The sequence below is a fragment of the Astatotilapia calliptera genome, chromosome 23 (assembly GCF_964374335.1).
Source record: "Astatotilapia calliptera chromosome 23, fAstCal68.1, whole genome shotgun sequence".
NCBI classification, from domain to species: Eukaryota; Metazoa; Chordata; class Actinopteri; order Cichliformes; family Cichlidae; genus Astatotilapia; species Astatotilapia calliptera.
Window position 1 is genome coordinate 20058024 of NC_137443.1, and position 15556 is coordinate 20073579.

General features: G+C 38.4%; 2 protein-coding genes across 3 annotated transcripts; both read left to right on the plus strand.

Moving 5' to 3' along the window:
• The first annotated feature begins 1189 nt into the window (after positions 1 to 1189).
• LOC113015538 (uncharacterized) lies at positions 1190 to 7117 on the plus strand. 2 transcript variants are annotated; one of them, XM_026157540.2, is made up of 9 exons: positions 1190 to 1471; positions 2030 to 2243; positions 4217 to 4339; positions 4437 to 4669; positions 4749 to 4886; positions 4964 to 5151; positions 5694 to 5773; positions 5876 to 5959; positions 6653 to 7117. In XM_026157540.2, exons 2-9 carry the CDS (start codon positions 2057 to 2059, stop codon positions 6796 to 6798), a joined length of 1179 nt encoding a protein of 392 aa, XP_026013325.1. In that variant the 5' UTR covers positions 1190 to 1471; positions 2030 to 2056; the 3' UTR covers positions 6799 to 7117. The 2 variants fall into 2 exon arrangements, with proteins under 2 accessions (XP_026013325.1, XP_026013326.1); XM_026157541.2 differs by having other exon boundaries at positions 1452 to 1574.
• A 1827-nt stretch (positions 7118 to 8944) lies between these two features.
• On the plus strand, positions 8945 to 15461 carry f7l (coagulation factor VII, like). The gene is made up of 8 exons (XM_026157536.2): positions 8945 to 9272; positions 10711 to 10874; positions 11068 to 11092; positions 11249 to 11362; positions 11438 to 11578; positions 12750 to 12838; positions 13371 to 13491; positions 13893 to 15461. The coding sequence occupies exons 1-8, from the start codon at positions 9182 to 9184 to the stop codon at positions 14438 to 14440; spliced, it is 1293 nt and encodes a 430-aa protein (XP_026013321.2). The 5' UTR covers positions 8945 to 9181; the 3' UTR covers positions 14441 to 15461.
• Positions 15462 to 15556: the final 95 nt, after the last annotated feature.

Genomic DNA, 15556 nt, shown 5'->3' on the forward strand with positions numbered 1-15556 from the left:
ACCTGCACTGGGACAAAATGTAAACTGAGCTGTTGTATTATTTAAATAAAACAGCTCCTGAAAAGCCCACAAAAATGAAATTTTTCGCTTGTTCCAGCTTCCTGACAACCAAACTGCAAGTGCCAGATGTAGCAGGTAAAGAAAAGTTGTAAATCCACTAGCTTGAACTGATTTTGTTCACACGTTTCTTTTATTTCAGAGTCCCATGCAACCCCAACCCATTGATTCTGGGAAACACACACACACACACACACACACACACACACACACACACACACACACACACACACACACACACACACACACACACACACACACACAAAACATACAAAACAAAGGGGAAGTGACACAATTGAGTCACATGAAAGCACCATGGGTGGACCAGAGGTCAGTCCTCTTTCATATATTTTGTATTTTTCCAGTCTTTGCTGACTGTGCACAAGGCTTTATCTGTTGCCTTTGTAACACTTTATTACATCCTTGAACATTAAGTTAAAGATGGTCACCCTCATTTAGCAGTTCAAACGATATGTTTAAAACCTGCTTTTTCAGCTTTAGGAATATTGGTAACAGGGTGGCCCCAGTAATAACATATCTTATAAAGTACCTTTCATTCTCGAGGAGAACCGATCTAATTGTTTGATGGTGTATTATTTGTTTTTATTGCATACATTAAAAAAAAATCAAACAAGCTGTTTATTTATTTAAAAAAATCAAGCCCAAATTGTTCTCCAAATGTAGAATGACATAGAAATTAAATATTAAACATATATAAACACTCATGCTGTTATCAGAGACAGACAGCCCTGAATATAACCTGTTAGAATTCAGGAACAGCAGATTTGCAGATGGGAAAATACTTTAAAGCGTTATTTTGGATAAAAAAAAATCAACAAACCCTTGAGCTATTTCCATCAGATTCGACTGATAAGTTATTTTAGACAATGCCTGTCATTAACAGCCCAGATAAGTGCCAGGAGGTATTTGTAAATGGTTTGTCCTAGGCGTTTTTAAACTTCTGTGTTGGTTCTTCTGATAAAGTCATGATGTAATAGTTCAATAAATCAAATTTTAGGTTTTTACGGGGTTAGTGATCAGACTACACATGTATTTACCGGGCTTTTGCCTGTTTTCAGACTGCCTGCAAGTCCTAATTCAGGGCAGCAGATACGTAGAGCGGTTTTTATGTATTGACCTCCACCGGCCTCCGTACTGAGCAAGCAGTTATAAAATGTCAATATAAACAAATCCCAAATCGTCCAAAAGGACATTTTTATAAAACCCGTCAGTTTTATTTGAGGTGTCAGGATAAACGCAGGCTAATTGGAGCTGTTTTAAAAGAAATATTTGATTTATTTATTTATTTTATATCTGCCGCTGCTGTCCCACACTTCCTGTTCAGTTTTGTAACGATGTGATAACAACTTATGCAAGTTCAGCGTGAGAATCAATTGGAGCAAAGAGCGCAGAGGTGAGCAGCTTCAGTCTTTACTGATCCACTTTAACACAACATCATGTTTAATGCGTTCAGCCTGATTAAAAATAATCCGTGTCTGAGGGTGATGACTCGACAGGTAAGGACAGGTGTATAAAGCTTCATCTGGAAGCTGAGTGTAACGCATTGATGTCAGCTCACACTGAGCAATCACTGGAGGGAGATTAATGGGAAAGAAAACATTTTTTTAAACAGTTTTTATCCTGAAATGTTCGAGTCTTTGTAAATGTCCAGAAAATTATTTATTAATCGTTTATTTAAGAAATCTTTAAATGTAAATTTGAATGAAGGATTGATCAACTAACCACAGCAGCTGTTTTTTTTAACAGAAGTAAATAATCTATTTATTAGTTTACTGTTTAATTATTAGATTTTGTTTAACATTTGGGAATTTTGCTTGTTATTATTAGTATTACTGAATTTCTTTTGGCTTGTTTTTGTTGTACATGTTGAGTTCATGTTGTTTCGTTTACTGTTGTTTTCTGTTGTCCATAAGATATCTGTACACTGACTGTAAACTCTCCTCACATTAAGGTCACAGGTCATCTCCCCTGAGCCAAGATGTCTGCGATGCGGCGGTCAGTGAGCGAAGCATTCTGGGCGATGTGTGCAGCAGACTCCATGTCTATGCCGGTCCACTGGTACTATGACATCAACGACATCAGGAGGGACTTCGGTGGCTGGATATCAGGCTTCAACTCGCCTCCTGAGCGTCACCCGTCCAGTATCCTCACCCTCTCCAACACAGGTAAGAAGTCATTGGAGAGGTGCTTTTGACCTGCATTGTTTGTAATGACCAGCAGGGGGAGACTCCTGCAAGAAGTCTAACTCTATACGTCTATGAAAAAAATTGCTGAGTTTACAGTCTGAGTGTTGGTTTAAATGTAGAAGTTAAATAAAAGAATATCCTAAAAAGATGTTACATTTATAAATAAAAATGGGTTGCCAGTGAAAATGAATTTAAGGCAGATTTTTTTATTATGCTATTTTCCAATTAGCATGTTTATATTATATAACATAATCTTTATTACACTTAAGTTAATCTAAAAATATGTAGTATAGTAAAAGAAATGTAAAAATATTTTTGGTACATTTTTTACCCAGCAACTGGTCCATGTGTTTCTTATCTGTCGATGTGTATCTGCCGATATGAATCCGATGTAGTTCATTTTATCAACAAAATCAACAAAACTGTTTTTTTTAAATATCCTGCTGCATTTGTTTTAAAAAACAAAACACTAAAGCTATTCTGTTATATGCACTACAGCCAAAACATTTCATAGTTCAGCAATACTGATCAATCTAATTTACTTAAACCTACACCATCCTCCCTATTCTCGTATTCTAAACAGTACGTAGCAGAAATATTAAACAACCTAACTAATAGGGTTCCAAACTCCTAGCAAAACTAATAGGAAACCACCCCCCACCCTCTGCCTAATGATGCTTAATCAGCGTAATCTGCTTTAATTCAATGCACGTGTAAAACAAATGCATAGAAATAAATTATTTTTCTACAATATTTAAATAGATTCAACAACTTTCTTCAACAGAAAGATGTGCAGACTGCACAGATGGTATCTTCCCAAAGGAAAAGGTACTATAGCTTAGCAGGGGTAAATTAGAGTTAATAGTTACTATATACAATAGTGGATTTCTATACATTTTACGTCAGATGAAAACTTTAATTGTAAGATTCAGATAATTATTTATTAAAAGCTAGACATGAGAATAAGAAAGAAAAGTATTTCTTTGTGCCCCCCTTTACCTGTTAATGCCCTACTTGGCCCCCTGGCAAAACTTTGCTAGACCCGCCCCTGCACAGTTACCAGCTGTCAGCTACGTAAAAAAGGATGCTGGTGTAGAAAGTAAATTCTAACAACAGCTTATCAAGCTTAAATGTGCTGCTGTTGTTTATCCACTGGTTTCCTCTTTCTGGTGCAAAGTGGGCGAACAAACAAACTGGAGAAACGGGACTTGCGACAGAAAAACCGATCAGCTGATCATTGATCAGTTTCATGATTGAAGTAGCAACAGGAGAGGGAGGGAGAGAAGAAGAGGCAGTCGCTCCATATATCGGTTGTTAAGCTTATCGTGGGAATGCTTTACAAACATTCAGAGATGAACTTACACACTTGCTTTACTCCTCTGGGATAACTTTCTCAGAGATAAAATACCGATTTGGTAACGAGGCTCCAAATGCTCAGCCAGACCACCGACAGGTCTCACATGCCACAGCCACTCTATCACGTGACGCACACTGCTCCGACGTGCTAAAGTTATGAGCTGAGTTACGCCATGTCGCAAGTTTTGTGAAGTGCTTTTGTGATAATTAATGGATCGGATTACATTTTTTATTTCTCTCCGATATCCGATCCAGTAATTTAGGTCAGTATCAGACCGATACATAATATGGGATCGGTCCATCTCTAGTTTAAACTAAAAAAGCAGAAACCTCCCTCCTACTGATGCTGGCAAAGCATCACTCAGTGTGGGAAAAATACTTTTAAAAGAACTCTGAACCTGAAGATGAGAACTGCTCATCCAAATGAACTCAGATTTGGCACTCAACTCAAATCCCTAGAAATACACCTCCCAAATATGAAGAAGATCGGATGAACCGGTGTTGAGACAGACAAACAGAAGAGGACCAAGGACACAGCCTTGAGGAGCTCCATCCTGATTAATCCTGCTGTTTTTAACCTCTCTGTCATTTTGCAGCTGGCAGTGGTCGCACCAACTGGTCTTCTGGTGCGAAGCGAGCCAATGTGGTCGGCAGCGTCATTCTCCATGATAAGCTGGAGTTGTGGAACTCCTCAAGTGGATCGATCCACTATCACCGAGGTACTGCCGCCCTATACTACAGTTCACTGTTTTTCCTTCGTTTTGTTGTTTGTTTCTATTTTTGTTGTGTCCATGTTCTTTCTCTGTGGTCTTCAAGGTCTTCAGGCAGGTGACAACACGCTGAACATCCTCTGCTCCCTTCGAGTGGCTCGGACACTTGTCTCCAGAGGTTTTGTGGACGTCTCTCAGCCGGATGCTCGAGCTGCTGTTCTGTCAGACTACGTCCACTTCCTGACCACACCCGGTTCACACAAGGACACCTACGCTGAATCCTTCCACCGCTCATTCTTTGCTGACTGGCAGGAGAGCAAACCGACCTCGCCACATGAAGTAGGACAGAAGCAGTTGACCCCTATGCTGTAACATGCCACATCTGGAGTGTTTCACCAATTTACTTGCTGTTTTCCAGGTTCTGAAGTTTGCAGAGGAACGCTCCGGGATGAAAACGAGCTCTCCGTTCCCTGACTGCCAGCTAGATGCCATTGGCTGCCTTCCCATGATCCTTCCTTTCATCCTTCTGTCTGCCTCAGCCAATGAGGAGCGAGCCGTAAGCGAACACAAATCAACAACATAAGAAACAGTCTCAGATAGCAACATGTGACCTTTAACCTACTCTGTCCTCAGGTTTCAGCAGCGGTGGAGTTCGTAAAGCTCACCCATCCTCACCCCAACGTGCCCGAGTACGTGACGATCTACAGCCGGGCACTGCACGCGGTACTGGGCGGGGCCAGTGTCCGTGAGCAGGCTGAGCAAGCTCTGAGGAGACTGGATGCCTGGGACGCCTGCCAGAGCTTCAGTCGCAAGGCGGCCAAGTGAGATTTTGTAAACATATCTAACACTTCCTTTAGATGTTTCAGAATAAGAGTTGAGTCTAACCACTCGGTACTTTCTTTTGGCCCCTGGAAAACTTTTACTTTGAAGCATCTGAGCAGCATTTGGTTTTTGACAATTTCTTATTAAAATATTTATTAGAATTTTAGGTTGGCTGCCAGAGACCGCTTCCTGTATGCATTTAGAAGTAAAAGTCTTTCAGAATAAACAGGGATTTGAGCTCTTTGAGACCCGGAACAGCTTTAAAGGAGTACTTTAACATTTTTCCTGTATTTCAGGATTTGCTAAAATGTTGAGAATTAAGTAATGCTTCCTGTGCAGGCGTTCACATTAAAAACCTACAACAAGTGTATTCTTTATGACACTCATAATCACACTTCCTGCAGTTCATTCACAACAAAAGTCTACAGTAAAAAGCCCTTTTTTATTAGCTGTCCAACACTTTCTGCAGACTTCCTTTAGACTAAATGCTTGGTTAGGAAGCAGCGTCTGTGTGTAAAAGGTTATCCGTAATGTTTTTTAGGTTTTCTGTGTCCTCTGAGGAGAGACTGAAGGTCCATCAGAGCGCTGTGAACTACCTTGGTATGGCCTGCTACAACAAAGGTCAGAATCCGACCAATAACCTTTCTTTTACCTCACTGGCTGGTAAAACTTAAGATCATTGTTTTTAGATGCTTGTCTTTCCTGCTTGTGTTGCACAAACAGGTGCTCTGTCCAGCCTGTTCTACCTGGCCCACGAGTTTCATGATGACCCCAAAGGAGGAATCCTGGCAAACACCAACTGTGGAGGTAAAATTTAAACATGCTGGTTTGCACTCAGGCTCCTGTTGGTTAAATCTTTGCCCAGGTGTGGCTTATGCGGTCAAGCAGAAGCCACACAACAAGTGTTTGGTTTTTTTTATGTATTTCTGTTTTTATATTACTGTGAAACACTTTGTGTTTTTATCCTGTGATGAGTGCTATATAAAAAAAATGAATAGAATATTAATATTAATTAAATTATTCAGAGTCTTTATGTAGGTATGAAACAGCAATGTATTGCAACTTAAAAGAGGATCAAAAACTCCACTGCTTCCTGTTTGCAAACTTGATGAGTCCACATTCAAACTTTTGTTTTTAGCGAATTAAAGTCTATAAATATACAAATCTAAATAAAAAACTGAAAAGTAATTAGTGCAGTATGTGGTTTCTGTGAGTCTTTATACTATTATTATTATTATTATTATTATTATTATTATTATTTCTCTTTCATTAATATAAAAGCAGTGTCCATACAAGCTGTTAACAAAAGTCTATCCTTCCATCACACTCGGTGTCAGTCAGACTAACTCAGTAGAAACCTCCTGCTGATAGCTGAGCGATGGGCTAATTTTGACTTTTAATAATTTCATTTTTTAATTTCATGGTCTGCTTGATGACTTGCATGTATGACATCAGTGCTGTGTTTGTTCTTATTTTCGTTTTGTTTGGTTCTGACTTCAGGTGAGAACTGTAACCGTGGAGCGGCGCTCGGGGCCTTGCTGGGGGCCGGAGGCGCCCACACAGGAAATTGCATCCTACAGGAGTGGAAGGATGACCTAAGAGATGCTCAGGAATTTATCCCTGACATCCTGAAGGACATTGTTTAAGAAGATCATTGACCCCTGGAGGAAAGAAGAGGAACAGAAATCGCACAGCACTGTAACTTTAAAAACTCCACCGCTTCCTGTTTACAAACTTGATGACTCCACATTCAAACTTTTTATTTTTAAAGAATAAACTCTTTATCACATGTGTTTTATTTTTATGGGAAAAAAAGAGCAAACTTGAACTTGAAATGTAGCAATGAACTGTTTACGTTACATATTTATTATTTGCCTTGCCATCATTTCACCTGCAGCCTTTAAATGATCAAATCAAAAAATATGTGTTTTTGCTCACATGGAAAAAATAAACTAAATGATTCAATGAGTGTGATTTTTGATTTAATAAAAGAATGTAATATATGTACTGGCTTGTATAATAACTCTATGGACCTTTTTAAAATTTTATCCTCAGTAAGAAAAGTAAGTAAATATAACTGATAGTTAACAGTTTTATTAATTAATATCAGGCTTAGATATGGGTTTATGCTTTAAATCAAATGTAAAAATAATATCGATGTAAGATGTTCATAGTGGAGATATTTGGTAAAATCAAGCATCAGCCTCCAGGCAGACATGCACTGAATGTCCAATTTTACAGCAAAGATAAACACGTTACAAAAATATTTCTTTATCCGGTTGTTCAGTGATGACGCGACGAATCCTACTTCCGGGTCTAAAGTAGTCTGCGTTTAATATGGCTTTTGTGTTGTTAACATGTTTAATGTTTTGTATTTTCTTCTATTTGATCTCAAAAAGCACCTAAAACAGTCAGTGATCCCTGTTGACCTCCCTCGGCTTTTATTACCGCTAATCATTTATTTAAGCTCAGTTTTTAAAACCTTAGGATGTAACTACAGCCCAGCCCATGAATGACTAACCTCGTATTGAGGATGGATTATCTCAGTTGTTCTCCTGGCTGAAGTTTGGTCCTTTTACAGCATCCTGCCATGCGATTACATTTGTTCCTGACCACCGAGAACACTCACGTTAACTTTTATCGAGTGGGAAAAAAGTTAGCTTGTTTATATTATGCTAACATAGCTGTGTTGCTAGCGGTCACGTAGCACATCATTATATACCAGCTAGCCCAACTTCAGTAACCCTACAAACGTCACTGCTGTTTAGTTTTCTGTCTTCATTTATGCTGGAAGTGATAACAGAGCTGTACGTTTTAATTTGTTTCCAAAACCCCGCAGTCAGGACATGCTATATTGTATTTAGATAGAAGCTCCCTGCTAACTTCTAACTCCGTTAAATGTCATAAATTCCGTTTTCATGGATGCCTGGATGTTAAACTCAATTGTTACACCTGGTAGAGCAGAACACTGATCATTTTATTAAAGATGAAAGACTTTAGACAGTTTTTCAACTCTCAGTAATGCCATAGTGATCGTTTGATATATGGACCTGCAGCGGAGTTTAGACCCAGACACGGCTAGTGACGTCAGACTGAACAACCGGATAGCTAATTCGTCCCTTCCTAACAGGTGGATGCGGTTGAATTTTCTAATAACTGACCTGTTTAAATTGTATTGAGGCTCAGAGTTTGTATTAGTCCGAGATATCAGGCTAATGGTGGTTAGCTGTCTGCTAAGCTTCATCTCAGCATTTCTGAACTGAACCTCCGGCCTTTTTGTAAATGGCTGTACCTACTCTACAGTGCACTCAAAGCACTTTATACAACTTGTATTGTTGACACTGAACATACAACTACGTTCATCTATCATGAGTCACCATAAGTGCTTTCTAACATTCATACTCCAATGGATGCATCAGGGAGAACTCTGGCTTAGCATCTTGACACAGGCTATTGGCAGACTGGAGCAGCCAGAGATCGAACCACCAACCTGCTGATGATCGACTCTACCCTCTGTGCTACAGCCACCCCATTTTAATAAAATGATCTAATCAATAATCAATAATACTAACAGATTATCTGAAAAGTCTGAACTCCATTTTGGTGAGTTGGTTCCAAAAGGAATTTCAATCCTATAAAATCTGCAGGAAATCAGTTTGTGAATTCTGGTCTTGCTAAAAGTCTGAAAGGAGGATTAACCAGGGAGTGCTCATTGGTTAACGCCATGTCTTCATTTCACAACTTCACCAACCAATCAGTGATAAATATCATGGTATGTTTATAGTGTGCCCCAGACTTGGAGTTGCAGTACATTTAGAAGTCATGAGTTTATCACCTAGTCAGAATCTGTAAAGTCAGTAGTTTAAACCTCCTCTTTATTGTTATTTACCTGTTATTAAACTGTGAGGAGAACACATTCATCAGCCTGATAGGGAAAGCCTGCTGCTGTACTGTTGGGGGTTTAGCGGGGGGCTGGTTTGTAGTTTGTTTGTTCTCAACCTTTGATCCTTTGATAAGTTTAGAACAAACATGGAGTCCATTAGCAGAGACACGAAGCATCTCTTCGTCTTACTACTGCTCATCATCGCTTCTATCCCATCATGCACTGGGATCCCTGAAGGTCAGTTTTATGTCTTCTCTATCTTGGAAATTTTCTTTGTCTTTTTCTGTACTTGTTTCCACCTGTTAGGGATGGCACACAGGCATCCACAGCTCTGAGCAGCTCTCCACAACATCGGGAGGCTAAAGTCATGCTAGCATGTTGGTTTGTAATGAACTGGGAAGCGATAAACACTACAGATAAATTTCAGGAAGATAAATCTGAACACTGAATAAACTTAGACTCAAGATTATTTTATTTCATTCAAATATGAGAGGGCATATTATTCTTTCACAAAAAAGAAAAAACAGTTAGAAAAAACAGGAATGAAACTAATTTCTAGCTCAGAATAAATAACATAAAACATGAACATTATTTATTTATATTTATTCAGCCATGTATTCATGTACATTTAGGTCTTAAGTCTTTTGTTGTAGCAGGTGAAACAGTGATATTGGTATTATTATAGCCAAAGACCAACTGCCAAAATATTGTATAATATATATTTATATTACCTAAAAAATGACTATGATTAAAAATTAAAAAATTAAAAAAAAAGAATAAAAGTACAACGCATAAAAGTAAAATGATGAAAGATTATATTTTACAACATTTTAAGAAGTGTTTAACTATGCAAACAAAGCATTATAAATATAGAAATATGAGGACATTTGTGACAGTTTACAGAAGTCAAATCAGTTACAAAACAAACAAGGGAAAAACACATAAAAAGTCTCTAAATGTGTTGGCTTTTCCTGTTTGCCAATATTATATTAACAGCAATGTTTTTTGTGATAAAACTTATGCTGTAGATAAAATGTAAAATATATTATCTTTTTTAAACCTGGTTTGCATTTAAATAGCAAAACAATATTAATTCGGTCCCAAGTCATGCTAACAGTCAAATTAACAAGAATAAAATGCAAACATCTTTCAACTGTATACCACTATTAACTGTGTAATTATGTGTAAAAAGCACATTATGTGTGCATTTTATTATTCTTATTAACTTAAAAATATAGTTTAATGAAAAATAATTTAGCAAAATATTTGAAAATAAAATCTTTAATGTCTTCCTTTTCATTTTTTTTTATCTATAAAGATGTTTTTTAAATAATTATTTGAGTGAAATGGTTAAGCAATTTGTTATTTTATTTTTCTCATCTTTTTTTTTTTATAACCAGAACTAATAGTACTTACTCACTGTTTTACTTATCTAAGTCTATCAGTATCCACCCCAGCTAAACTGTTCCAAAGCAAAAACAAATACATTATTCATGCTGATTTAAAAGTTAATATGGAATTGAGACTGATTTTCATCACAGAAAAATACAGGATTACCCTGAATAACTATATCAGTAAACATACAGGAAACTTATGCAAACACCATTATTAATGTCTCTTATGTCTACACAACTGGAGTTTGACATGTGTCGTTCTGTTTAATTTCTACACAAAGGCGTGGGTTTGGAAAAGTCTGAGGCCAGCGGTTTCCTCCATCGAACTCGTCGAGCAAACTTTTTCCTGGAGGAAATCAAGACAGGCAATCTGGAGCGTGAGTGCATCGAGGAGAAATGTTCCTATGAGGAGGCCAGGGAGATTTTTGCCCACCCACAACAGCTGGTCAGTTTCAAGATACCAACAAAAGCATTGAAAATGCCACAACACTTGGTACCAAATTTTATTACTGAAGTCAAGGTAGTGACATAAGAATGGATGGTGCTGGTGGTAGTTGAAAGACAGAATTTGATGGTTTTTATTTTATTTATATTTGTTTTGTTAACTATTACTGAATTTGGGTCCTCTGTCTACTCAGGAGAACTTCTGGAGGACATACACAGGTACTCAGTCTGAGCTTTGACATTTCGAACATTATAAACACATTGCAAATAAAGTAGTGCTAGAATTCTTTACGCACTTGTAACCAAGACATTGCTCAGTTTTCCAAACATTTGTTGAAATGCTTGATAAAAATCTTTGCTACTTCCTGTTTGCAGCTGTGGACAAATGTTTGTCCTCTCCCTGTAAGAATAGAGCGACGTGCACTCGAAACATCGACACCTATATCTGCAAATGTCCACCAGGTTTCCATGGATACAACTGCGAAAAAGGTTGGAAGTCCAAAAAGTCTGTTGATGTTTTCAATTGGTGCAGAGGAAGTCAGTGTTATCATTGTTCCCTTGCAGTGCGTTCAAACACCCCCAGCTGTCGCTACAGAAATGGAGGATGTGAACATTTCTGTAGAGAGCTTCAGGATGGCTCTCCCATATGCTTTTGTGCTCCGGGATACAGACTTGAACTGGACAACAGTACCTGCATGCCTGAAGGTCTGAGCCAGTAACACACTTATGAAGTACAGTGCAAATCACATGTACAAATTGTTGGAGTCAAATTGTTAAATGTTGTCATTGTGTTACTTAAATTTGTAGGTCTTAGTTCAAACTATGGAATCAAAGACATTCCTGTGTCTCTGACCACCTCTCCAGCCACACACACACACACACACACACACACACACACACACACACACACACACACACACACACACACACACACACACACACACAGTGTCTTATCTTTTAGAACCATAGGGTGGTTTTACAATGGGAGGTGCTTGTGTGTACTGTGACTGTTGTGTAAACTGTGTGTCGGGGAAATAAAAGGCTGCGAGGAAGACTGGTTGGTTGACGCTGGTTAGGGAACAGGTGAGGAGCGTTCAGCTCCCAGAGCCGTTAACGAGAATAAGTCTCTAAACTAGCAGGGCCTGTGGAAGCGCAGACCCAACACAAATACTTTAAAAATACAGGCTTTACAAGTTCTAATCGGCTTGCTTTATGCTCATGGATGAATTTAAAGTCGCCCTTGATTGAAGACAGTAAAAAAAAAAAACATTCTTAGATTTGTACAGGTTACCTGTGAGCAGGGACATCACAGCACCTTGATTTGATTGATTTGTTTCACGTGCTAAGCAACACCTTTACCTACAACATCTTGACCTAGTCTTGATGCATGCTCAATCATCCAGGTAATGAAATCCCAAACAGTTGATTCTGTTCATCTGGACGTAACATTTTCAGTGGGAGAAACGTTTCGTCACTCATTCAAGTAACTTCTTCAATCTCACCTGACTGCAGGTTTCCCCAATCTTATAAACAGTACATTTGCACAATGACTGAAACTAGCACTGAATGAACAATGGGCTGTGAGGTCAGTTCCTTGACCATTAATATGCAAATTGTCATTACTATTGATCAATAACCACTGATCACAGCCCATTGATGAAAGACCATTGATCAATGGCCATAAGGGCCATTCACAGAGGGTTCGGGAATGGTATATTAACCTCTTAGCAGATATTTACACCCAAAAAACTGCTTTTAAGTTTCTTAGATATCACAAGTTTGGACTGATTTTAATTCCTGTGTGTCTTTGAGCATCATTCAGGGTGTCAGAGGCAAAAGGCTGACTTTTGGTTTCTTTCTTAACTGTCTGGTCCAGATGCTGTGGTCTGCGGAAGGCCTCAGGTACATTTTGCCCCCAGGGTTGTTAATGGGATAATGTGTCCCAAAGGACATTGTCCGTGGCAGGTAAGTCTTTGAATAGAGCCCCATCTCCAGTAAAATGAGCTAAGATACACAATCTTCCACTAGAATACATAAAGAGACACATATAGTATTGTGCAAAAGTTTTGTAGAAACAACACTGTCATAAAAGTGGTCACAAAATAACACAGTTTGATTGGCATGAAATAGTATTTTTCCACTAGCAAATAGCTATTAGCCAAAAGATTTGACATACTTCAGCATGCTGTGCAGCGCATCAAACAAATTTGAGGATAATCGACAAATAATGGCCAGAAGGGGAAGTGGAAGGCAAAAAAAAAATAAAAAAAATAAAAAAATCTACAGCTGATGAAGGGTATCATATCCCTAAAACTTAAGAAATAGGAAAATTAAAAAAAAGAGCTGACACAGGAGATGATCACTGAAGCTTCATCAGAAATGGTCTCAGTGGAAGGGTGCCTGTCAGTATATGCCAAATTACACAAGGACTGAACTGAAAATCAGTGTAAACAGGGAGATGAATCCAGATTTGTATGTATTTTATCTCTTTTTTCAGGCTCTTCTGGCTGAAAATAACCAATTCTTCTGCGGTGCCATCGTCTTGTCGGATCGATGGCTTTTAACTGCAGCTCACTGTGTTTATCAAAAACCTAGCACCGTGCTCCACATCGTTGTTGGTAAGACAATTAGAAAAATGGTAACTTCAAATTCTGGCTTCTAGTCTGGCCTCTCTTACTTCCTTCAATCACATAACATTCACCAGGTCAATGTTGACTCATTTTAGGGTTACAGATAGCATTTTATTTAATGTCCATACCTCTTTATAGGCTGTTTTGTCTGTTTGAAGCATTGTATGCAATGTAAAATATTTGATTTAATTTGAAAGGTGTCATTTTCTAGCTTCTGAAAATGTATCTAACAGTATATGGGTTTTGCTAACATAGTGGATATTGTGAGTCAACTGTATGTTATGTATGTTAGGTCAACTTAATTGTCGTTCAAGTTTTTTTTTCAGTTTGCTCACTTTTCTTCTGGCTCCAAATTCAATGTAGCATTTAAAAGTAATGTCGCTTTCAAGGTGAGCATGACATAAGGGAAGAGGAAAAAACAGAACAGTGGCGGCGGGTGCTCAAAGTTGTGTGCCATGAAGACTACAACGTGACTAGCTCCGACAGCGACCTGGCTTTGTTGAAACTTCACCGCCCAGTAAAACTGGGCCGCCACGTCGTGCCCATCTGCCTTCCTGCCCGCAATAGCACCTTCACCCGGACGCTGGCAAGCATCCGCCACTCGACTGTGTCTGGTTGGGGTCGTCTGGCAGAGTTTGGCTCTACCTCAAGATACCTGCAGCGTCTGCAGCTGCCGAGGGTCCCGGTGCAGGAGTGCCGCCTCCACACCGGGCTCAACATCACCAAGAACATGATATGTGCTGGCTTCAAGCGTGGTGGCCAGGATGCTTGCAAGGGTGACAGCGGGGGCCCACTGGTGACACGCTACAAGAAAACCTGGTTCCTTACAGGTGTGGTGAGCTGGGGGAAAGGCTGCGGCCAAGAAAACATGTACGGCGTCTACACGAAGGTCACAAACTTCCTGTACTGGATTGAGAATATCATGGCAACTGGCTAAAATTGGTTTTAGTCACTGTGTCAACGCAGTTCAAGAGTTAAAGAGAGTAAGAATCCAGTGTTAGAAACATTAGATCAGTAATCACTGTGAAGGAGCCACAAATGTATAAAAATAATATTCATTTTCTGATGCTGTGCTCAAATAGCTTTAACTTCCACACCTTCATGTACCTAAAAAATGCCAGAGATGTAGTTTCAGAAGCTTTTTGAACAAAAAAAGAATTTTTGACTGTCAGCTGGAGGAATTTCATCACAATAAAATTGGTCCTGAGAAAAATCCAAAATCAACAAACTAAAAAATTATTTGTTTTTCAAGTAAATTAATGGCCTGTATTTTTAGATATAAATTAATCTGCTAGAAACTTTGAAGTTTTCTATAGTGATGGTAAATGTAAACCATCAACCAACAATCAGTTTAATCTAAAAGATGCAAAGACATCAGTTCACTCGACATGTTGAAATGTTGTTTTTTGACAATAAAGATGAAGTTCAGTGTTTTTCGTTTCTTTTCATGCCCCTCACTCACTTTTCAGCCATTTTGTTGTAGATGTGCTTCTGTTCGTAGGACCAGTAGGCCTCATTTAGTAACAGTGGGTCCTTCATGCACACAAATCAGTGATTTATCAATATTTTCTTACGTGAATTTGTTTGTTCTTTATAAACAAATTTGAAATTGCCTCAGACCGTGTGTACAAACAAATGAACCACTGTTCCAGAAGTGTTGTAGTATGTTCATGTGAAACTTTGTGAATCCAAACATGTGCTGCCATGTGAGGGTTAATAATAATAATTAATAATCAAGTGCATTTGATTATGAGCACCTAATTTCTACTTACTTTCGTAATTCCTATACAAGAAGTAATAGTGTACTTAGTTTTTCACGCACTGCTTCTGCATTTTGTCTTAATACTTGTTGAATATACAATGACATTGTAATTTGTTTTGTTGTATTTATCTAATTCTAAGACCTGCAAAGGTCTACTTTTCACTACGTTCTGATAAATAAAATCTTAGAACTGAAACAGTGGTTACTTTCTGTTTACACTGACTGTGGAATATTGGCTGCAAATATCTGTTTATTGTTGAGTTTAACAAATTAAGCCAAGTCAGTCAAATC